General features: G+C 45.7%; 1 protein-coding gene across 1 annotated transcript in view; it reads left to right on the forward strand.

Moving 5' to 3' along the window:
* The window catches only part of LOC133133289 (cell adhesion molecule DSCAM-like), a 221,422-nt gene that overhangs the window by 141,829 nt on the left and 54,481 nt on the right, over positions 1-25,112 (forward strand). The window contains 7 exon segments of the mRNA XM_061249396.1: positions 8,142-8,420; positions 8,893-9,012; positions 14,661-14,840; positions 20,012-20,208; positions 22,060-22,156; positions 22,262-22,390; positions 22,690-22,857. Of these exon segments, the coding sequence (XP_061105380.1) occupies positions 8,142-8,420; positions 8,893-9,012; positions 14,661-14,840; positions 20,012-20,208; positions 22,060-22,156; positions 22,262-22,390; positions 22,690-22,857 (1,170 nt within the window).

Here is a 25,112-nt window from a genome sequence, read left to right on the forward strand (position 1 = left end):
ACCATCGTTAATAGTCCATATGCATGCAGAGACATGACAGCACAGCACACTCTGGGATTACGTCCTAGAGTAAATCTCACCTGCATGCAAACCTGTCCCCAACCCTTCTCCGTCTTCCAAGCAGAGTTGGGCATCGTAATAGATTCATGATCCATCTTGGAACTATTGTTCCTTATCTCTATGTGCAGTAACACTCTGGTGGATGCTCACCCCAAACACAACCATTTTGTGCCAGAGCACTCAGCACATGTCATCTGAGGTTGAGAGAGAGGGAGAGAATAATGAAGCCAGTGAGGATAACTATGTGGCCAGTTTCAAAGATCCAGTTTCCCCCAGATACTTTCCCCTCTCTTTGGTTGGGGCTTAAGAGACTTATAGTCCAATGCACAATGCATTTGGACCTTAATATATATTGAGTGTGGGGCAGTCACAACTTTGCCTGTCACTGAAATTAACACAGAATGTGTATTGTAAGGATAATAGAGACCTAGTGCAACATAACTTTCAGATTTCAGAATGTAGCTGCTTCTCATGTAGGGGGTTGTGTAATTCATACCATTTTGCAAATCCCTCCATTTTGCTCTATCTGTGTTTGTGCAGAGAGAAGGGAAGGGCGCATGTGCATTAAACATTGTGACACCTCCATTATGCCTAAATTAATTTTCTCTGTTAATGCTTAAAATCTGAAGCGGTTTAGGAAATCCCCGGAGTCCATTATTTTGTTGTGAATTAAATAAGCTCTGAATTGCCACTTATTTTAATTTAATTTTAAGTCATTGATTCTCAAAAGCTGTTAATCTTTCCATGTGGCTTTTGAAGAGGGGGCTGGGATAAATTTGTTGTGTTAGAAATAAGTGCTGTTTATTGGCACTTTATTGGCGCTATTTATTGCATTTCATGATTTTTCAGATTATTTTTTTGCAGACTGAAAATGTCTGTTTTAATAGAGGGGAAAACTAGCATATTTATTGATATCATGTTATGTAACATTAGAAGAAGGATCTTCCTCAGGATCAGCCCCGTTAACCTTTCTGCTCAATATTATTTTTCACTCAAACAGTTTTACACATTTGTTACACAGTTTTACACAAGTTTTACAAGTGGATTTACCAGGTTTCTATTTGTATCACAGTTTTGATTATTTGGCCAAATATCCACTGCAATTTATTTTCTGTTTTAAAACAGAATTTTTTGTAATTTAGATTACAGTGAAACTGGGTTACGTGTTTGTTTCTCTCAGGTGAGCTAGGCTATTGAGTTAGGCTATTGTTTTTACTGGCTGGCAGGCCACAGCTTTTGTTGTAGGAGGAGCCAATAGTTTGCACCCTGCTTAGGGTATAATTACTGGCACACCTGAACATTAGTGTGCATTACTGTTGTGCAGTGGGTTGGTAGCATTTTCTGTATTCAGCGTCAGTGTTATTTAAGCAGTTGTGTAGCGCACCAGCGGCAGCTGGGTGCGGCAGCCTCGGCTGCTTGCCTCGGCGTACAAAGTCGCAGGCGTACAAAGTCGAGGGTGTCTATCTACGGGTGTCTGAGAGCCTGATGTTTGATTTTGTTTTTGCTGCCTGCCCTCATTTCACTACGTAGTATTCCTCTTGTCCTCCCTAGTTCCCTCCATGTGTTTCCTTCCCATCTCTGTCCTCTCTCCTCTCCCCAGGTCCCAGCCAGGTAGGAGGTTCGCTTCCCGCCAACATGGGCAGAATATCTCAAACCTCATCTTCCCTCCCAGATCCGCTGGTATTGATCTCTGTGTGGCTGGTGGCCTCTGGAACTGCCAGTCCGCCGTCCAGAAAGCAGACTTCATATCTGCCTATGCCTCCCACCTCGACCTTGACTTTCTTGCTTTAACTGAAACGTGGCTCTCACCAGAGAACACAGCCACCCCGGCTGCCCTTTCCTCTGTCTTCTCTTTTTCCCCACACACCCAGAACCTCTGGCAGAGGAGGTGGCACAGGTCTCCTAATCTCATCCTCATGGAGATCTAGTGTCTTCTCCTCATCCTTCACCTTCTCCTCTTTTTAATTTCATGCGGTTTCTGTTACTTTGCCGTGCAAACTGTTTATTATTGTTGTTTATCGCCCCCCGGGTCCTCTGGGGAGCTTCTTGGATGAAATGGACATCCTCCTTAGCTCCTCACCAGTCAATGACACCCCCCTGATCCTCCTGGGTGACTTCAACCTCAACTCAGAGTTCACCCAGTCTACCTTTCTCTCCCTCCTTTCTTCTCATGACCTTACCCTCACTCTTTCCCCTCCCACCCACAAAGCAGGCAACCTTCTTGACCTCATCTTCACAAGGAGCTGCACAACAACCAACCTCTCTGTAACACCACTCCATATATCATCTCTTTTTCTCTTCCACTCTCCTCTAACACCCATCCATCTCTCCCACCATCCACTGTCACCTGTCGGCAGAACCTACGCCACCTGTCTTCCTCCACCCTCTCATCTACAATCCTCTCCTCCCCACCATCCGCGGAGTCTTTCTCTCAACTGTCTCCCGATGATGCTGCTACAACTCTCATGTCCTCCCTCTCATCTTCCTTTGACTCTGTGTCCCCTCACCACCAAATTAGCTCGGGCCTCCCCCCCCAGTCCTTGACTTTCTGATGCTCTACGAGCTGTCCGAACCGAACTGCGGGCAGCGGAGAGAAAATGGAAAAGATATGGCTTCCTTCCATGCCCTCTTATCATCTTTCCATTCTCCTCCATTCTTCCATTCTTCTCCTCTCTTCTGGCCCCCCCACCCCCCCCATCCTGATGACTTTGTCTCCTTCTTTCAAAAGAAAGTCGACGCCATTCGCAATTCCTTCTCCCAACCCTCTCCCCCCGCTGACACTCCTACCTTCCCCAACTCCCTAGCCTCCTTTTCTCCCCTCTCTGACTCTGACACATTGAAACTCCTTACATCCCACCGCCCGACCACCTGTCCTCTTGACCCCATCCCCTCTCCCCTCCCCCCTCCTACAATCTATATCCAATGACATTCTCCCTTTTCTCTCCTCTCTAATCAACACCTCCCTCTCTTCCGGCACCATACCCTCTTCCCTGAAGAGGGCCAGAGTCACTCCCCTGCTCAAAAAACCTACTCTTGACCCCTCTGCCCTGAACAACTACCGGCCTGTGTCTCTTCTTCCCTTTCTCGCTAAAACTCTGGAATGGGCGGTCTGCTCCCAACTGTCCACTTATCTTCTCCAGAACAATCTCCATGACCCCAACCAGTCTGGCTTCAAGAGTAGCCACTCCACTGAGACCGCCCTGCTCGCAGTCAGTGAGGCACTCCACTCTGCTGAAGCCAAATCCCTCTCCTCTGTCCTCATCTTCCTCGACCTGTCGGCCACCTTCGATACAGTCAACCATGAGATTCTTTTCTCATCGCTGTCTGGGATGGGTGTCACAGGGTCTGCACTCACTTGGTTTTCCTCCTACCTCTCTGGTCGCTCCTACCAGGTGACTTGGAGGGGCTCAGTCTCTGACCCTCACCCCCCACACACTGGAGTCCCGCAGGGCTCAGTTCTTGGGCCTCTCCTCTTCTCGCTATACACCATGTCTCTTTGTTCGGTTATCTCTTTCCATGACTTTTCTTATCATTCTTACGCTGATGACACCCAACTCTTTATTTCCTTCCCCCCCGACACCCAAATCACCACACAGATCTCTGCCTGCTTGGCTGATATCTCTGCGTGGATGACTTCCCACCACCTGAAGCTCAACCTTGCCAAAACTGAGCTTCTCTACATCCCTGCTAAGTCCTCCCCGTCAATCGACCTCTCACTGACTGTTGAGGACTTTGTAGTTTCCTCCTCCTATATGGCAAATAATCTTGGGGTGACTCTTGATAACTGCCTCACCCTGGCTCCACAAGTATCCTCCACTGCCAGAACCTGCAGGTTCTTTCTGTATAATATACGCCGTATCCGTCATCTCCTGACGGAGAAAGCCACCCAGCTCCTAGTCCAGGCGCTCGTCATTTCCCGCCGGGATTACTGCAACTCCCTCCTAGCCAGTCTCCCAGCGTGTGCCATCAAGCCCCTCCAGCTGGTCCAGAATGCTGCAGCCCTCTCTACGTGCACTTGGCGGTCGAGCTGCATCTTCACACCTGTTTTCCGTTCTGGTTCCTCAGTGGACTCTAAACACACCTTTTCAAACTCTACCTTAGTCCTCCCTCCTGATTTCCCCCGCCCCCCCTTTCTGATATCCCTATCCTCCTCGTCTACCCAAAAAAATAAAAAAAGGCACTTATGATGACGACTATATGTTTAGAACAGCATTCCATGTGTATTTTCCTAGTTATGGATGTGATGTTTTGACTTGTGGTAGAACCTATGCACTTGTAAGTCGCTTAGGATTAAAAGTGTCTGCCAACTGACAAAAATGTAAATGTAAATGTAAAATGACTTACATGGCTCACTTCGTATTAAACAAACTAAATAGCTACACATGGTCATTTCTTGGTCTATCAGAATAAATGCTCAGTTATTTATACAATAATACACAAGAAGGAGTGACTTAGTGTCATATTGTCACTGCTGTGCTGCATTCACAGTTTTACCAACATGTCTCGTAAACATTTCATGATATGTATTCATGGGTTTATGATATGTCTGATACAATGAATCAACTGAATGTAAGCTAAGCAGTTTGGTTTTGTTCTGAGTGACTTATCACACTCACAACCAATGAAAGCATAGCAGAGCCACAGAAAGAGGGAGTTGTGTCAATGGAGGGTTGGTGGTTGGTGGTTACATGGTTCATGTAGGCTTCAAACGATTCCAAACGAAGCCTGTTTGAAAGCATCTGTTTCTATTATATCTATTCTATATGTGACTAGTAAACAATATATACATTGATGTGCTGTGTATACACTGATCAGCCACAACATTAAAACCACCTGCTTAATATTGTGTAGGTCCCCCTCAAGTCGGCAAAACAGCTCTGACCCATCAAGCACATCCTTTAAGTCCTGTAAGTTGCGAGGTGGGGCCTCCATGGATCTGACTAGTTTTAGACCAGGCCACCTTCTTCCATTGCTCCATGGTCCAGTTCTGACACTCACATGCCCGTTATATGCGCTTTCGGCAGTGGATAGGGGTCAGCATGGGCACTCTGACTGATCTGCGGCTACACAGCCCCATTCGCAGCAAGCTGCGATGCACTGTGTTCTAACACCTTTCTCTCATAGCCAGCATTACATTACAGTAGATCAGACCAGACGGGCTAGCTTTCGCTCACCATGCCCATCAATGAGCTTTGGGCGAACTCGCTCAGATCCTTACCTCGCTCAGAACTTCAAGAACTCACTGTTCACTTGTTGCCTAATATATCCCAATTTTGAATAAGTTGATCAATAAAGCCACAAATAGCCTATGCAATAACCACACAGAGCAAGTTAGTCTGTAGCTAATAAGAGTGGTACTCCTTAATAGGAACAGATAGCTTAGCTGACTGGTGCTATAACGTTAACAGTAACATAACATTAATTCATTTGAGCCATGTAGTGGTTAGAAACAATTTAGGTTTCTTTTGGATATCATAATGGGGCGGCCTATAGCGTAATGGTTAAGGTAAATGACTGGGACACGCAAGGGTTGGTGGTTCTAATCCCGGTGTAGCCACAATAAGATCCGCACAGCCGTTGGGCTCTTGAGCAAGGCCCTTAACCCTGCATTGCTCCAGGGGAGGATTGTCTCCTGCTTAGTCTAATCAACTGTACGTCACTCTGGATAAGAGCGTCTGCCAAATGCCAATAATGTAATGTAATGTAATAATTTCAAGACCACCTCCGAGCAGAATACAAATCACTTGCTGATGTTAGGCTATATCTATCAAATAAACATCTATTTTTCCACAGCATATGGAGCCTCTGTGTCTTATTGCTGGATAACTTTAACTTATCTAACATTATCTGTTAACATTTAGTTACCTAAATGTACTAGTTTGGTGTAAATTAATGAGCTAACATGCATTAAGCCACTATGAGGTTGAGGAATGGCAGAGAGCCAGGCGCGACTCAGGGTAATCCCTTGTAAGCGGGCACGCGAACGTGTCCGCCACTAAACCCTGGGAGGTAGAGGAAACGGAACACAACTCGGAGACAGCTCCGATCAAATAAAGAAAATGGCCCCAAAAAACGGCTAAGGAAAATAAAGCAACCCTTAAAAACCAGGGCGAATAACACAACCAAAATGAGGGCTAAAAGGAGAGCCCTGTAACCCCAGACCGGGGATCCCAAAATAAAAGTACAAACTAGTAAAAAAGACTAGGTAAAAATAAACAACCGTGAGTCGCAGCTCCGGAAAACGCACAAACCAAAATACATTTACCTGGGACAACGTCCCTCAACTACAGGCTCACACAAGCACGAAAAATAAAAAGAGAAAGAAAACAAAGAACCTTTAGGAAGGCGTCAGCAGTGTACACACACTCGCAAACCGAACACCTTCCATACCTTTTTCTTTTAAGTGTATCAGAAACCCAAACCAGCACATTACCTGACTCAGCAATCACTGAGTCTACCTTGTGCTTACCAGCTTTGTGCCAGAGCGAACAGTGGACACTAAAGCGTCGACCGCTGGTCAAAGAGGGTTTTAAATACCTTCTGGAGGTAGACACCCCATTGGCACTAATGAGCACCAGGATCCCCTGGTGGCCACAACCGGTACTACCTCCCAACCCTGACAGCCACATTGTTAATTCAATATGCTAATGTCCTAATAAGATTAGTTGTCACGTTTCAGGTCTGTCTCGCCATGTTTTATGTTTATTCATTTGTTTTAGTCTTGTATTGTCTTATCATGTATTATGTTAGTCTAGGTTCGTCATGTTGTTTAGTTATGTTTCGTTACGATTTATTTTCTTGTCATGTCTAGTTATGTTTTCATACGATTTTATTACCTGGTTATGTTGAGTGATTATCGTCTTAGTTTGCTTTGTGTCATGTTTTGATTTATGTTTATTGTTACGTTAACTGGTCACGGTTTATGCATACACTTTTACATGTTTTTCCGCAAACCTTGCGTTCCGTCTTTTCTCTCTCTCTCCTTCTGTCATTCACTCCCTAATTGTTTCCCTTTGTCTATTTACTAAAACTACTAACGCTAGATCAGGATTGGGTAGAAACTAACAAACTAATCATGTGTTCATGTTACCTTACGTTTCTCGTGCATGTCATTTACTAATTTACTAATGCTAGGGCAGGATAGGTTTATTACTAACGATTACTAATCTCCTTGTTAAACTTGTCATCCATCGCACCTGTTTTCCATTTCCTTGCTACGCTCTAACTAATTGTCTACACCTGTCTACACCCGCATTTATAGCCCAGTCGCGCAACTGTTCACTGCGAAATTGTCTGCCTCTGTTTACCACGCAACGCTTGAGCATTTACTACCATTGATTACACGTTACGATCCACGCCTGTTTACCGACCATTGATTATTGATTTCTGTTTTGTGACCATCGTTTGTTTTTTGACTACGTCCTCGCCTACCGTTTTTGTACTTTTGCTTCGCTGATTGTTTCATGGTTTCGACTCCCGCTTCGCCCACGACTACGCCTCTGCCTGCCGTCCGTCTGTTCATCTGCCCCGCTGACAGCTCTCCTGCTACCGGACCTCCCTGCACGTTTACCGACTACGAGTTTGCCTCTTCCCTCGGCACCGTGCTTTTTGTTTGTTTACTTTTTGTTTGGCTGGATCTACGTGTATGGACTTTGCTTGTGTTGACTACGCTCCTGGGATTCGTCCCGAATAAAGCCCTGAGGGATTCTTTATATTACTATTGTTTGTCGTGCATTTTGGGTCCAACCCCCACGCACCCGTCTCATTAGTATCACAATACAGTTAATTTTGCTTTCTTTGCCTTTGAAGTGAACATCACATACAGTCAAAAACACTGCAACTGTAAGGGCGCTGCTGCATTGTTTGGAACTATTGAGACTTTCCACAATCCACAATGGTCCCATTGGAGTGAACGGAGTTGAAGCAATTCTCTGCCTCTGTTCCTGCAGTACATATTTCATATAATCATACATAACACAATATTTTTTATTTTCTTCCATTTCTTATGATGGACTTCCATTAATGGTACTGTTATCATTCCTGTTTTTTTAACATGGAATGTACCCCCACCCATCCTCCAGTTCCTCCATTCATCCAGCACTTCGAGTTCCCGCACTTCTCCATTGGTCAGAGGGTCTTTATCCCCTGCATGGTGGTGTCCGGTGACCTGCCCATCTTCATTACCTGGCACAAAGACGGCCGGCCCATCCCAGCCACCCTGGGCGTCACCATTGACAACATTGACTTCACCAGCTCCCTGCGCATCTCCAACCTCTCGTCCCGGCACAATGGCTGCTACACCTGCATCGCCCGCAATGACGCTGCCACCATGGTGCACAAGAGCAAGCTGATTGTTCGAGGTGAGCGGAGACCCCTCTCAGAACTGCAATGATCCCATACAATCCACATACAGGCACAAGCACAGGAATCAGATCTCAGAAAAAGATCAATTTAGAAAAAAAATTTTTTGGAAAAAGCTCAAAACATATTTAAACACAGACCAATAAACCACCATCTCTGCATATTCAGCCTCGTCTCATGCCTGTTTCATTAGATGTCAGCCTATTGTTGCTAAGGTCTTGAGGTTACATTTTAAATTATTTCTGACTGATGACATTCAAATACTTGGTGTAGGGAAAATAATGTAACTCCACTTTGAGTTAAAGGTCTTGGCACAAGGCAGTCTCTTTTGATGGTTATTTCTTAAGTTTAATGGTCAGCCAAATTGTCAACCTGCCCCTTGTGTCCATAGGTTCACCATAGTGATGACTATAGTCATGTGAAGAGATGACTAGTATATTATATATTTATCAGTTGGTATTTCCTGTGCAGTTCCTCCCAGGTTTGTTGTGCAACCTAAGGACCAGGATGGTATTTACGGGAAAGCTGTGATTCTCAACTGCTCTGCGGAGGGAACCCCAGCTCCCACTGTAGTGTGGAAGTTTTCCAAAGGTGAGCTCACTGGGCTGTTGTGACAATGTGCTTTCCAGTGGTTTCCTTGGATCCAGTGGTTCCAGTGGTTGTTTCATGCTCCTTTCAGCTATGTTTGCACACAGAACCAACGTTACTGACTGTTTATCGTTATACGATTAGTCACAGCCTTCACACACTTTGCATTTGAAGAGTGTGGGGATGATTTGTAGCTCTCACACAATATTAGAATTAAGCCATTCAATGTCAATATTACCAACCTACCTAGATGTTTTATCAGTGAATTAACTATGTTTGTTAATGTGCAAACAATTGTGAAAAAATGTGTAATGAAATGTAACAAGTGTTTTATATCACTTGAATACACTATGTTTGCCATAGACTTAATATCACATGACCATATACAACCACACAGATTACATTTCATTAATGGCATTTGGCAGACGTTCTTATCCAGTGACGTACAGTTGATTAGACTAAGTAGGAGACAATTCCCCCTGGTTCAAAGGCCTTGCTCAAGGGCCCAACAGCTGTGTGGATCTTATTGTGGCTACACTGGGGATCGAAACTCCGACTTTGCAGGTCCCAGTCATGTATTTTACCCACTATGCTACAGGCCGCCCCCAGATAACAATTTACAGTGGCTTCAGAAGGTATTCAGACCCCTTCAAGATCAAGATGGCGCCATGGACGGTCGCCTTGGTGTGTCGGTGCGCGTTATATTGTCTTGTTTTGTTTGTCAGTTCAGTGTTTTGCGATAATTCTGGGAGCTCATACACCAGAGAAGAGCTCATGAACATCAGGGCTACAACCCCTATGGATTTATTTCCCACATTCATCGCCACATCTGTGGAACTACTGAACATTGTGGTCAAAGGTGTGCTCACCTTTGTACATGCAGTGAAACGCCGGAGGAGAGGAAGACGCGCTGGTGTGCTTGTGTGTCTCCGCCGAAGCGGATATCGCACTGCGTTACCTGGAATATTTCTCTCTAACGTGCGTTCACTGGGAAACAAACTGGATGAACTTCAGCTACTGTTGGGTAAAAACAGAGACTTTTCTTCATGTTCTGTTTTGTGCTTCACGGAGACGTGGCTGTGTGGATCGATACCGGACTCTGCGCTGCAGCTCGCAGGCTTCCAACTCTTCAGAGCGGATCGCGACACAGAACTCTCCGGCAAAACGAAAGGCGGAGGTTTGTGCTTTTACATAAACAGTGGCTGGTGTAACAACATCACAGTGATCCTACGACATTGTTCTCCTGATCTGGAATCTTTTTTCATAAACTGCAAACCCTTCTACTCCCCCCGTGAGTTTGTTTCATTCATACTAGTTGGTGTTTACATTCCACCGCAGGCTAACATGCAGGAGGCACAGCGCATACTCGCCGATCAGATACTGTGTGTGGAGCGGACAAACCCGGACTCTTTAGTTATTGTCCTCGGCGACTTTAACAAAGGAAACCTCAGCCATGAACTCCCCAAATACAGACAGTTTATTAAATGTCTGACCAGAGAGAAGAACATCCTGGATCACTGTTACCCCACAGCTAGCAGAGTTTATCATGCCGTCCCCTGCGCTGCACTGGGACACTCTGACCACGTCATGGTCCACCTGATTCCTGCATACAGGCAGAAATTAAAGCTCTCTAAACCTGTTGTGAGGACATCAAAGAAGTGGACCAGTAAAGCTGTGGAGGATCTTCAGGCATGTTTGGACTGCACTGAATGGGATGTTTTCAGGACTGCTACCAACAATCTGGATGAGTACACAGAGGCGGTGACTTCCTACATCAGCTTCTGTGAGGACAGCTGTGTACCATTACGCACCAGGGTGGGTTACAACAACGACAAACCTTGGTTCACAGCAAAACTCAGACAGTTAAGGTCAGAGAAGGAAGAGGCATTTAGGAGTGGGGTCATGTTTAAAGTGGCCAAGTACAAGTTTAGCAAGGAGGTGCGAGACGCTAAACGACTGTACTCAGAGAAGCTGCAACACCAATTCTCAGCCAATGACTCTGCTTCTGTCTGGAAAGGGTTCAGACAGATCACCAACTACAAAACAAAAACCCCCCACTCCATGAACAATTCACGCCTGGCCAATGACCTGAACGAGTTCTACTGTTGCTTTGAAGGTCAATGGGACAGTCCTGACACCATCCCCCATGACACCAGCCACCAGCTCCAGCTCCAGCCCACCTCCTCCCCCACCTCTATCACAGCAGGAGCCTGGGCCACTCCACAGCAACTCAGCTCAGCGACACCTCTGTCCTTACTGGAAAGAGATGTCAACAGGAGGCAGAACCCCCGCAAAGCAGTCGGGCCAGACTCTGTCTCTCCATCCACCCTGAAGCACTGTGCTGATCAGCTGTCTCCGGTGTTCACAGACATTTTAAACACCTCACTGGAGACTTGCCATGTACCAGATTGCTTCAAGACCTCCACCATCATTCCAGTCCCCAAAAAGCCAAGGATCACAGGACTGAATGATTACAGACCCATCGCCCTGACCTCTGTGGTGAAGTCTTTTGAGCGCCTTATGCTGTCCCACCTCAAATCCATCACAGACCCCCTCCTGGACCCCCTGCAGTTTGCCTACAGAGCCAACAGGTCTGTAGATGATGCAGTAAACATGGCTCTCCACTTCATCCTACAGCACCTGGACTCAGCAGGAACCTACGCCAGGATCCTGTTTGTGGATTTCAGCTCTGCCTTCAACACAATAATGCCAACTATGCTACAGGACAAGCTCTCCCAGCTGAACGTGCCTGATTCGCCTGCAGGTGGATCACAGACTTTCTGTGTGACAGGAGGCAGCACGTGAAGCTGGGAAAACATGTCTCGGACTCCCGGATCATCAGCACCGGTTCCCCCCAAGGCTGCTTTCTTTCCCCTCTGCTCTTCTCCCTGTACACCAATAGCTGCACTTCCAGTCACCAGTCTGTCAAGCTCCTGAAGTTTGCGGACGACACCACCCTTATTGGACTCATCTCTGGTGGGGATATATCCGCCTACAGGTGGGAGATTGACCATCTGGTGACCTGGTGCAGTCAGAACAACTTGGAGCTAAACGCTGTGAAGACAGTGGAGATGGTTGTAGACTTCAGAAAGAACCCAGCCCCACCCGCCCCCATCACCTTGAGAGACTCCCCTGTTAACATTGTGGAGTCATGCCACTTTCTGGGAACCATCATCTCCCAGGACCTCAAGTGGAAGTTGAACTTCAGCTCCCTCACCAAAAAAGCCCAACAGAGGATGTTCTTCCTGCGGCAGTTGAAGAAGTTCAACCTGCCAAAGACAATGATGGTGCACTTCTACACTGCCATAATTGAGTCCATCCTCACCTCCCTGAGGCGTGCAGGAAGGATTGTGGCCGAATCCTCTCACCCCGGACACAGACTGTAAGAAACACTTCCCTCTGGCAGGAGGCTGCGGTCCATCAGGACCAAAACCTCTCGCCACAGAAACAGTTTCTACCCATTTGCAGCTGGCCTCATCAACAAGGCCCGGGGGACCCCCCACTGTCACAGAACCATTACAACCGTTACAGACACTTTGCATCAACGCACTGCCTCCCTGTGATTAATGTCAACTACCGTAAATCCTCAAATTGTGCCCGGGGTCTTTTATTTACTGAGGCTGCACAAAGCACAGGCCTTTATTTGGGGCAGGCTTGTATTCGAGGCAGGCCTGCATTTCTTATTGGGCTTCTGTTGTAGAATTTTATTCTCAGAAATAAAGTAAAAGGCTACACTTAAAGTGGGCCAACACTGTTCAACACTTCCTGTAACCGTTCAGAAACGCAACTTGAGTAGCTAAACCATTAATGAAAGCCAAAACAGATGCGTCTTCATAAAATACCAACTTGCCAGACACGCCTTCATGAACAATAACAAATTAGCGTAGATAACAGCAAGTTAAGGATCTTTTTTTTCCTAAAGTGTGTTTTATTGTGAGACATGCGTTTCATTTGGAGCAGCATACCAGTAGGCTATCAAAAGATTTTTGCTTTGGTTTGGGATTTAATTTACTTTTGGACTGTTTGATTCAATTGCTAAATGCTGGGACTGATGGGCACTGAAATCTTGGGGGTATTTGATGGTTCACTGTTAAGTTTTATGTAGTTGAAAGACTGTCGGGATTTCCACCCGTCTGTTTATTGCGAGTCAAGGCAGCCGCTTTCATTCATTCATTGAACGTGTGCTGTGCTGTAAATACATGGAAACCTTATTGCGTAGCCATGTAGCCTAAATTGAGTAAATTTTTAATTTTGCCTGATTTACTTTTTATTAAATTTGTAGGCTGGAATGCCTCGCGGCAACAATTGTGTTTAAGTGTATACTGCTTCAGCTTTTGGCAAGCTACTCAGTAGGGGGCGGCAAGAGACTGGTAGCTTGAGAGCAACGTGTTGGAGACCCATGGTGTAGGACAACGACTTTTCATTGGCAACAGTATTAAACCAAGCAACAATATAAAATATTAAGAAGAGCTCTTTTATTTCATTGAGTTAAATCGAAACAATGTCTTCTAGTGCTCATGGACTGATAGCCCTACTGGTAGGCAATATTACCCCGGCTTGTATTTGGGGGCCGACCTTTATTCGTCCGAATCGACCACGCCCCCGGCTATTATCCGAGGCCCGGCTTCAAATAGAATCCCAGACACAATTTGAGGATTTACTGTAGGCCCGGGACCCCCCATTGTCACAGACTCTTATCCCGCCCCCATAGACTTCATATTTTATATTTAGCACTTTAATAATACTGCTCACACCCCACTTCAGCATCATGTTGTATTGTAAAAAAAAAAATATTTTATTTTTTTATATTCTACATTACATTCCACCTCATTTTTCTATGTTTCTATTTTTTGTATTATTCTTATGTTGTCTGCATGCACCCACATACCACAGCAAATTCCTTGTACGTAAAAACTACATGGCGAATAAAGTGAATTCTGATTCTGATTCTGATTCTGATTCACTTTTTGCACACTTAGTATTCGGTGAGCGGATGCAAGTGCACATTGTCCCCACGGATGGTGAGGACGATGGTATGGAGGCCATAAAGAACCCAGGGATCACGGTTTAAGAATTGCAGAAATTGGTTGCCTCTTGGAGTCACCGATTCTCAAAAAGAAAAATGGCACCTCCATACCAACAAACTCTTTATAAGGGTGGCATGAAGAAAGCCCTTACTGAGCACAATAAACGAAACCAAGAATTGGTGCCAATAATTTTGTAATTGTAATTAAGAAAATGTCAAATTTTTGGTTGAAAAATGTATTGATTGATTCCATTAAATCATTAATAAAGCACAGTGCACAAATTGGAAAATAAGGTCAATAATGGTATTATTCTTTGAGTTTACAGCATTTTCTGTGTATATTTGTCAAGGGCGCCAATAATTCTAGACTTGACTGCATATCTACTAATTGATTGGTTTTATTCAGTAAAGTTTACAGTGTGAATTACCTACAGTAAGTGCAATCATTTTAACAGTTCCCAGCAGTAAATGGATAATTAACATTCCTAGTGCCAATTACAGTATAATATTACAATTACAAGTGATAATATGAAATGTGATGTTTGTATTGAAAACCAGCTTTAATTGTAAGTAAAGCACATTAATGTTTCTCTGTCCCATTCGATCACATCTCTTCTCCTCGCAGGTGCGGGTGTGCCCCAGTTCCAGCCCATCCCCCTGAACTCAGGCTTTCGACTCCAACTTCTAGACACAGGATCTCTGCTAATCAAACATGTCCTGGAGGAGGACAGCGGCTACTACATGTGTAAAGTCAGCAATGACGTCGGAGCTGATGTCAGCAAGTCTATGTATCTCAATGTAAAAAGTAAGCCCCATCTCTTCCCTTGCTGTCCTTCCAGTTGATTAGACAATCCTCCCCTGGAGCAATGTGGGGTTAAGGGCCTTGCTCAAGGGCCCAACGGCTGTGCGGATCTACACTGGGGATCGAACCACCAACCTTGCGGGTCCCAGTCATGTACCTTAACCACTACGCTACAGGCTGCCCTTCTGGAGGTGAAATGCATGGTCAATTGGGTGAATATGGCGACGATCTGTACGTTTCTGCTACAGTAGCTTATTTATTTGAATTTGCCTGCACAGTCACAGATCTGGGTGTTACTGTCATGCCAATGAAGGGTTACGTTATGGGGCACATGACAATCTCATGGATAGCAGTGTTAATGTAGTGTGGTTGGCTTGGCTTGTTCGCTAGTAAGCACGGATGGTGCAGTGAAAGCGAAGGCTGGTAGCAGGTTATCGCGACAACACTCCCCGATGACGTAACCCTCAAATTCAAAAGAACGTTGTTGCCCTTGGCTAGAGGCGAGTTCGTCTTTAGCTGACTGGTAACGCGTTCGTTCAACAAATAATTTGGACAAGTGAGAAGGCCGGGGTTCAAATCCCACCTCGGACTCAGGCAATTTCTCACCTGTTACATTAACATGCTCCAGAAGCTTACATTGTGGGGTATATTGCTATTGAAAGCACCAATTGAGGGAAGGAAACAAGAACATTTTCAAGCTGTTTAATATCCCTCAGAGCACAGTAAAGTGGAGTGGAATATGGCACACTGTGAGTCTGCCTAGAACAGGCCGGCCACAAAGGTTTGAGTGTCCATGCGAGAAGGGCACTAGTTAGAGAGGCCGCCAAGAGGCCTATGGCAACTCTGAAGGAGTTACAGTCCTCCACTGCTGAGATGGGACAATAATACAACAGTAGCTAGGGCACTTCACCACTAGCTAAGGCACATTATGGGAGTGGCAAAAAGAAAGCCATTGCTGAAGAAAAGTCCCATGAAATCTCAGCTAGACCAGAAGGCATGTGGGAGATTCTGAGACCAAATGGAAGAAAATTCTATGGTCTGATGAGACAAAAGTTGACATTTTTGGCCTTAAGTCTAAGCGCTACGTTTGGGGCAAGCCGAACACCGCACATGCTGATGAACACACCATCCCTACCATGAAGTGTAGTGGTGGCAGCATCATGCCATAGGGATGCTTCTCTGGTGCAAGACCTGGTAGACTTGTAAGGGTAGATGGTCAAATGTATGCAGCAAAATACAGGGAAATCCTGAAGGAAAACCTGATACAGTCTGCAAGTGAACTGTGGAGGAGATTCAACTTCCAGCCAGACCCAAGCACAAAGCCAAAGCTACACAGGAATGGCTTGAAAGCAAAAAGGTGAATGTCCTGGAGTGGTCAAGTCTCAACCTCAATCCAATTCAGAATTGAAAGTGGCAAAAACTGTCCAAATGTGCGAAGTTGATAGAGACTCATCCCAATAGACTCAAAGTTGTAATTGCTGCAGTGGTGTACTTAGTAGGTGCAGGGGTCCATCCATCCATCCATCATCACCCGCTTATCCGGAGTCGGGCAGTAGGCAAAGCCAGGTATTCCAGGCGTCCCTCTCCCCAGCAACGCATTCTAGCTCCTCCTGGGGGATCCCGAGGCGTTCCCTGGCCAGGAGAGATATAATCTCTCCAGCGGGCTCTGGGTCTCCCTCGGGGTCTCCGCCCAGTTGGACGAGCCTGGAAAACCTCCAAAGGGAGGCGCCCAGGAGGCATCCTGATCAGATGCCCGAACCACCTCAATTGGCTTCTTTCGACGCGAAGGAGCAGCGGCTCTACTCCAAGCTCCTCACCCTAAGGCCCGGCCACCCTACGGAGGAAGCTCATTTTGGCCGCTTGTATACGCAATCTCGTTCTTTCGGTCACTACCCAAAGCTTGTGACCATAGGTGAGGGTTGGGACGTAGATCGACCAGTAAATCGAGAGCTTCGCCTTCTGGCTCAGCTCCCTCTTCACCACAACGGTCCGGTGCAACGCCCGCATTACTGCTGATGCTGCACCGATCCGCCTGTCGATCTCACGCTCCCTTCTACCCTCACTCGTGAACAAGACCGCGAGATACTTGAACTCCTTCACTTGGGGCAAAGACTCCTGGAGGGAGCAATCCACCGTTTTCCGGCAGAGAACCATGGCCTCGGACTTGGAGGTGCTGAATCTCATCCCGGCCGCTTCACACTCGGCTGCAAACCGCTCCAGTGCGTGCTGAAGGTCACGGTCCGATGAAGCCAGCAGAACCACATCATCCGCAAAAAGCAGAGATGCTCTCCTCACCTCGGCTGCGCCTTGAGATCCTGTCCATGAATACCACAAACAGGACCGGTGACAAGGGGCAACCTTGGCGGAGTCCAACACCCACAGGAAACGTGCTTGACTTTGTGCCGAGAATGCGGACACAGCTCTCACTTTGGTTATACAGGGACCTGATGGCTCGTAACAACGGCCCCGGTACCCCATACTCCCGCAGTACACCCCACAGGGTTCCCCGGGGGACATGGTCGAAAGCCTTCTCCAAGTCCACAAAGCACATGTGGACTGGATGAGCAAACTCCCATGACCCCGCCAGCAACCCTGCCAAGGTAAAGAGCTGGTCCACTGTTCCACGGCCAGGACGGAAGCCACATTGCTCCTCCTGAATCCGAGGTTCGACCGTCGGTCGGAGCCTCCTTTCCAGCACCCTAGAGTAAGCTTTCCCTAGGAGGCTGAGGAGTGTGATACCCCGGTAATTGGAGCACACCCTCCGGTCCCCCTACTTGAAAATGGGGACCACCACCCCGGTCTACCACTCTACAGGTACTGTCCCCGACCTCCACGCGACACTGAAGAGGTGTGTCAGCCAAGACAGCCCAACAATGTCCAGAGCCTTCAGCATCTCAGGGCGAATCTCATCTACACCCGGCGACTTGCCACTGAGGAGCTTTTTGACTACCTCAGCAACTTCCGCCAGGGATATAGGTGCAGATTCCCCCGAGTCTTCGTGCTCTGCCTCTTCCACAGAGGACGTGTTGTTCGGGTTCAGGAGCTCCTCGAAGTGCTCTTTCCACCGCCCGACAATATGTTCTTGGGTTGCCGCCCCGACAGGCACCGATGACCTTCTGGCCACAGCTCCTGCTTGCCGCCTCTGCAATGGAGGCTTTGAACATGGCCCACTCGGACTCCATGTCCCCAGCTTCCCCCAGGATGCGTGAGAAGTTCCTCCGGAGGTGGGAGTTGAAGACCTCACGAACAGGGGCCTCCGCCAGACGTTCCCAGTTCACCCTCACTACACGTTTGGGTTTACCGGGTCTGTCCGGCAGCCTCCCCGGCCACTTGATCCAACTCACCACCAGATGGTGATCAGTTGACAGCTCTGCTCCTCTCTTCACCCGAGTGTCCAAGACATATGGCCGCAGGTCTGACGATACGACCACAAAGTCGTTCATCGATCTTTGGCCTAAGGTGCTCTGGTACCAAGTACACTTATGAGCTACCCTACGCTCGAACATGGTGTTTGTTATCGACAATCCATGACCAGCACAGAAGTCCAATAACAAAACACCGCTTGGGTTCAGATCAGGCAGGCCATTCCTCCCAATCACCCCCCTCCAGGTTTCTCTGTCATTGCCCACGTGAGCGTTGAAGTCGCCCAGCAGAACTATGGAGTCTCCGGATGGCACCCTTTCCAGGATGCCGCCCAGTGACTCCAAGAAGGCCGGATACTCTGAACTGCCGTTTGGTGCATAAGCACAAATGACAGTCAGAGCTTTCCCCCCAGCGACACGTAGTCGCAGAGAGGCGACCCTCTCGTTCCCCGGGTGAAACTCCAACACAGTGGCGCTCAGCCGGTGGCTTGTGAGTATCCCCACACCCGCCCGGCGCCTCTCACCTTGAGCAACTCCAGAAAAGAACAGAGTCCAGCCCCTCTCCAGGAGTTTGGTTCTGGAACCAGTACTGTGCGTGGAGGTGAGCCCAACTATATCTAGTTGGTACCACACCGCCTCCCGCACTAGCTCCGGTTCCTTCCCCACCAGAGAGGTGACGTTCCACGTCCCCAGAACCAGTCTGCGAGGCCGAGGATCAGCACGCCCGGATCCCCGCCTTTGCCTACTGCTGGGGCAGGGATACTTATGCAATCTATTATTTTCTGTTTTTATACTTGTAATTCATTTAGATCAATTCATAGAAATTTTTATAATTTTGTTCACTTTGACATGATGGACTGTTTTTCTGTTGATCAGTATCAAAAAGCTTAATTATATCCATTGTGATTCTGTTGTAAAACAATAAAATATGAAAAAGTCCAAAAGTGGGGTGAATACTTATTGTAGCCTTGTTACGACCTCAAATTCACGTGCGTTACAATAACCAGGTGTATGTTAGTGGCCATAACATGAAACCACTTCAACTATAACCACAACTTGAAATAAAATAAGTCAAAAGTGATGTGTTAAAAAGCAGAGCAAGGAGTTAGATATGAATTAGGTTTTAGTTAATAACTTTAGCCTAAGCATATATACAAGCCATGCTTGCGCAGGTAGCAGGGTCTCACCCTCGTAGATGGTCTGATGTTGGAATTGGGGTGATCTTTTATCGTACTGACCACCTGCACTCTTAACATAGACAGTTTTCCATAGCTACGTAACACGTAGGCTACAATTAACAAGCAAGCTGTAGAAAACTAAAGAAAAAAGTTAGGCTTAAGCAGCAGTTCTCAGATGATGTACCTCAGTGGTTCTCAAACTTCTCATCAGGTACCTCCAGCCAGATCCAGGTATTTTATATGCTACATCTCAAACACACCTGATGCAACTAATAACAGATGCATGCAATACCTGGATGCAGCTGGGGGTACCTGTAGAGAGTTTTGGGAACCACTGATCTACCTGGTTGAAAAAGTTAATTAATTAAATACAATACATGAAGACTAACTCCAGCAAAGGCTCACAGCATTTTTTGGCATGCTGCCTGATCATGGCATGATAAAAGCTGAATACAGCTTAACAAATCCAGGTCTTTTTACCATGCCCATTTTCTTGTTCACGCTCATGGGACCCACAAAGCTCACACGTCTCTCCATTTGAATGTTATTCAGTACCATGGTAGATGCATCATGTACCAAATCTTGAAGGTCACTTGTTTTTTTTAATCAACTCTCCAACCTCTTCCCCCAACAGTTCCAGCCATGATCACTTCATACCCCAACACCACACTGGCCACACAGGGCCAGAGGAAGGCCATGAGCTGCATAGCACATGGCGAGAAGCCCATCATGGTGCGCTGGGAAAAAGAGGATCGCATCATCAACCCAGACATGAGCCGCTACATAATCTCTGTCAAGGAAGTGGCAGATGAGGTCATCTCCACCCTGCAGGTACTCACACCCGCCTCAGGGGAGAGCTTCTGAAGGAGCCATTGCCATGACATTGCTGATTAAGACAGTTGATTTTTTTGTTTAATTGTGGCTTTTATATAAACTTCAGGCTTGGGTCAATATACTAATTAAATATTTGTATTTGTATTTGTATTGCATTTGGAATACTTTCTTCAAATATTATTCAAAAGAAACACATTTGAAATATACAAATTATTTTAATTATTTTTTATTTTAATTATTTTAAAATACTTATCAAGTACTACTTTTGAACTACTTTAATCTAATACAGTGCCCAAGAATGTAGCAGCTGTTGGGCTCCAGCCACTGCCAGGGGAGGTGAAGTCATGGCCTGATGGTGAATGAACACACCTGACATCAATCGGGCAATTAAGATGCGCTATAAATTGCGAGTGGCCTGTCTTGTACTTTGACTCCTGCTTGTTGGAGAATCTGCTGTAATTACTGACAATGCAAGCGACATGGTTGTTGCCTTTGTCCACTTTGATTTAGCTGTCTGTGAAGAGGATAGGGGTGTTCAAAATGATGTTGAAAAGGAGGGAATTCAGCAACCTATCTACTCCACTGATTTTGACCATGACTTCTCAAAACACAGAGGGGCTTTGCTCACACTCTTTAGCTTTCCATCAAAAATGTCCTAAAATCAGCAGATTACCTTAACAAGGTCATTTCAATAGTTCCAAACATCGTCTATCACTGTCCCCAGTCAACTGTCGCCCAGGATATCTTAGAGGGGAAAATCCCATTGTCACATGATGGGACTCCCAGCTAAACATGATCTGCTCTGTTCTAGAGTCTGAAGAAACAAAGTTAAAACAGTTGACATTAACCAAGCTATCCGTTCATGAGAAGAATGTCCTTTGTGAAGCTGTTGATGCTGTTGAGGCCCTTAAGACTGTGTGCAAGGGTTGAATAGTGTGATAGCCAGCTAGATTATTCTATGTACAGTATTTGGGGATTATCCAACCATCTGAGTCACTTCTCATCCAAGTAGAATGGTGAACTCAGCAACAGCCTGAAAACGTCAATTGACAAGCTGCTTACCAGGTGTGAAGACTTCTGTTTTAGGCTGACGCTTCCAACTAGAGTAGTCTAACTCCCACTGTCAGTTTCACCAACAGACAAAGAAAATGAGCAACCCAGTGAAGCACCAGCCAGGAGGATTGGATTGGACATGCTATTTGATTTTATGCAGCAGCCAAGTTCCTCTAAGCATTCAGGATGGGATGCCACCAGAAGGGATATTGAGGAATATTTTGAAAGTCCACGGATGCCCTGCAATTCTGAAAAACCCACACTACTGCATATCCCACACCGCTAAACTAGCTGCAGACTACCTGCATATCCTTGCACCCTCTGGAGCTAGTGTTTAGCATCATTTAGACCAGATTGTTGCTCACTTTCTGATCAAATGTCTTTCTCCTTTTAAAAATTTGGATGTCTATGTTTTGAATGTTTAACCAAAAATATGATGTGCATTTTACTAAACAATAGATTTCTTATTATATTTCATATACAGGAGCTTGTATGGCCAAAATTACTTTTTGCACCTTTGTGGTAAAGGCAAATAAAATTCTGAAATTGTTATGTCCTCATAAAAAATACTATTCTAAAAGAAACAGAGCATTATAGAGGCTTGTTATGTCTCATACTGTCAAGTAATTTGTTTTTCATTGGCTGCAGTGTTCACAGTCAATAAATACCAATAATACGGTGAGTCAAATATTCCAAAAGAATGACAAAAAGTATTTCTAAGGCCATCACATCACTAAGGCCATCACATGTATTTGACCCAGGTCTGAACAACTTCCCTTCATCATTTTGTTCCAGATTTTGCCCACAGTAAGGGAAGACTCTGGATTTTTCTCCTGTCATGCAATCAACTCTTATGGGGAAGACAGGGGGATCATTCAATTAACAGTACAAGGTATTGCACTCATATATTAGTAGCTGAGTATCATAGATAATGAGAATGTGCCTGCAGAAATTATTGATAGCTCTGCCAGTGACCTCTTCCATGCTCCCGCCCCAGAACCCCCTGACCCCCCAGAGATTGAGATTAGGGAGGTTCGAGATCGGACAATTGCCCTCCGCTGGACCATGGGTTTTGATGGCAACAGTCCCATCACTGCCTATGACATTGAGTGCAAGAACAAATCAGGTGAAATCTTTACCTTCCCCACTCATTTACTCACCTCATGCACCAAGATTGATTCAATGATATATCAAAAGTGTATCTGGTGTTCTCAGTTCAAGTGTTCGCTGTTCACAATATGATGTTTTTACCTATTCGAAATGTCCCACAACTCCTCTACCAGTGTTTTCAATGTTTTTAAACCTTAGTATAATAGAAACAAACGCACATCCAAAGTATTTAGCGCAGGTGCAAGGTAAAAAAGAAGAACACAAAGTAACACCCACACACTGAAAACTTAATGAAACCTTGCCTTTTGTCAACAGCAACCTGGAAAACTGTCCAAAGAACCAAAGATGTTTCCCCTCAGCTGAACCAGGCCACAATCATTGACCTCCACCCGTCTTCCACCTACAACATCCGCATGTTCGCCAAGAACCACATTGGGAAGAGCGAGGCCAGCAACGAGCTCACCATCAGCACAGATGAAGCAGGTAAGTCTAGTGTAGCTAGTGTCAGAGCCCTCACCAACAGGTCTGCCATGTACAAATCACCAATTAATCAGTGTAAAACTTTACCTCCACAGATTAAAACCACAACCTCTAATCATAACTAACAGGGTCATTGGTGCGAAAATAAACTTTTGAAAAAAGAATAGCATTGTTGGGGAAAGTAAAATAAATATATAATTAAATTAATACATTGCAGAGTGACTCACTCTCCCTTGGCTCCAATGCATTAATGAACAAGAGCTGACCTGGCAATAAAAGGCAGATCTTTCAATTGGTGCCTACAGTTGTAAATGTCAGACTGTATTCAATATTTTGCAGCCCACCTCTTTGACAAGTTGCCCCCCCCCTGTCTGTTTTGAAGTGAGGTAGTTTGTGATGGGGCCTCCAATGAATATTTACATCACTCTTTTGGCTAAGTTTATCTGTCAGTCTAGATATTGCAAATATTTACAGAAACACACACACAACACAGTGAGCTCCACAACATTTGGGACAAAGACCGACTCACTGACCACTTAATTAGGTAAACCATTCTCGTACTCGGAAGGACCTCCCGTTGCCAATAAGGATGCATATTCATGCTGCAAATCCACCACATCCCAAAGGTGCTCTATTGGATTGAGATATGGTTACTACGAAGGTCATCGGAATACATTGAACTCACTTGCATGTTCCTGGAACCAGCTTGAGATGAACCAGCTTGTGAAATTATGTTATCGAGCAGGAGATAGCTATCAGAAGATGGGTCGACTGTGGCTATAAAGAGATGCTCATGGTCAGCAGCAATACACAGGCTCCCAGACACACTGCTAACTGATCAGGCTGGACTGTAATGAATCAAGTAGATGCTTTTATTGATCATGGTATTAACTGACATAAATATTTTAATTCAACAAGCCACTTATGAATCTTCCAACTGATTTTGTCTATGTCCTACGCGTGAAATGAATGACTGCATCCTTGTGAATTCTGCAGACTGAACTGGCAAATGATAGCCTACTAATTCAGAAAAGATAGTGTGCCTCGAACAGAAACAGCTGCCGACGGGTAAGACGCGGAGAGAACAGAAGTGTTATATTATACACTTTAATCAATTTAAGATTTGTTCTTACCTTAAAAAATAATTCACAGATAAGCAACAAAGAATGAGTGGACTAATGGCTGCTGATCCTGCTCCCTGCCATCCATCCACCTCCCCCCTTGCACAGGTGGGCTTGTGCTGCCTCTGGGTGGAGGGGATGAGCTGGATGATGAGCTCGAGGGACACCGGTCTCCTAGTCTCTGCACCCTGGTACGGCCTGGTACGACCCCTTCCTCACTGTGCTTGTTCCTGAGCATCAGATCACTGTAGGACCGGCACCCTGTCTGAATGGCCTCTTCAGGACCTGCAGCACTGAGCTGACATGGAGGAATTCCCTCACTCATGGATGGCAGAGGAAAGGCCGACAGAGCACAAAGGAGAGCCTACAAGCATGGAATTGCTGAGGAAAGAAAAGGGATGAAGTCAGTTTATTCACAAATCACTGCACCAACCCTGACCAACAAACTACTGATGCAACAATCAACAACAATAAACAATCTCTCCCCATGTATAAATTACCCATTTGTGTATCTACACTGTACTGCATACTGAACAAATTACTCTGCTGGAACAATGGGCAAATGCTTCTGAACAAACTAAAGTTTTGTGAAAAACAATCAATAGGAACAGTCTGCTTGCCGATTGTTTACAGCCTCATGGCAGGGTGCAGCAGGGTGCAATAAGATAAGGTGGAGTTTCCAACGTCATTAACACAATTATAACTTGTCATTGTGGGCTTAAAACCCACTTCATCAGAAATATTGATGCCTCTTTAGGATATTTAATTACAATTTTGTTCAGTACGGAACACATTTGTCGGCAAAATGTATGTAATTCAACAATTACATTACATTACAGGCATTTGGCAGACGCTCTTATCCAAAGTGATGTACAGTTGATTAAACTAAGCAGGAGACAATCCTCCCCTGGAGCAATGCAAGGTTAAGGGCCTTGCTCAAGGGCCCAACAGCTGTGCAGATCTTATTGTGGCTACACCGGGATTAGAACCACCGACCTTGCGTGTCCCAGTCATTCACCGTAACCACTATGCTACAGGCCGCCCGTGTGTATGCGTTGTGTGTTCAGAGATGCTGTTCTGCATACCACTGTTGTAAGTGTGGTTCTTTGGGTTACTGTCACCTTCCTGTCAGCTTAG

This window comes from Conger conger, chromosome 7 (genome assembly GCF_963514075.1).
Source record: "Conger conger chromosome 7, fConCon1.1, whole genome shotgun sequence".
Taxonomy (NCBI): Eukaryota; Metazoa; Chordata; class Actinopteri; order Anguilliformes; family Congridae; genus Conger; species Conger conger.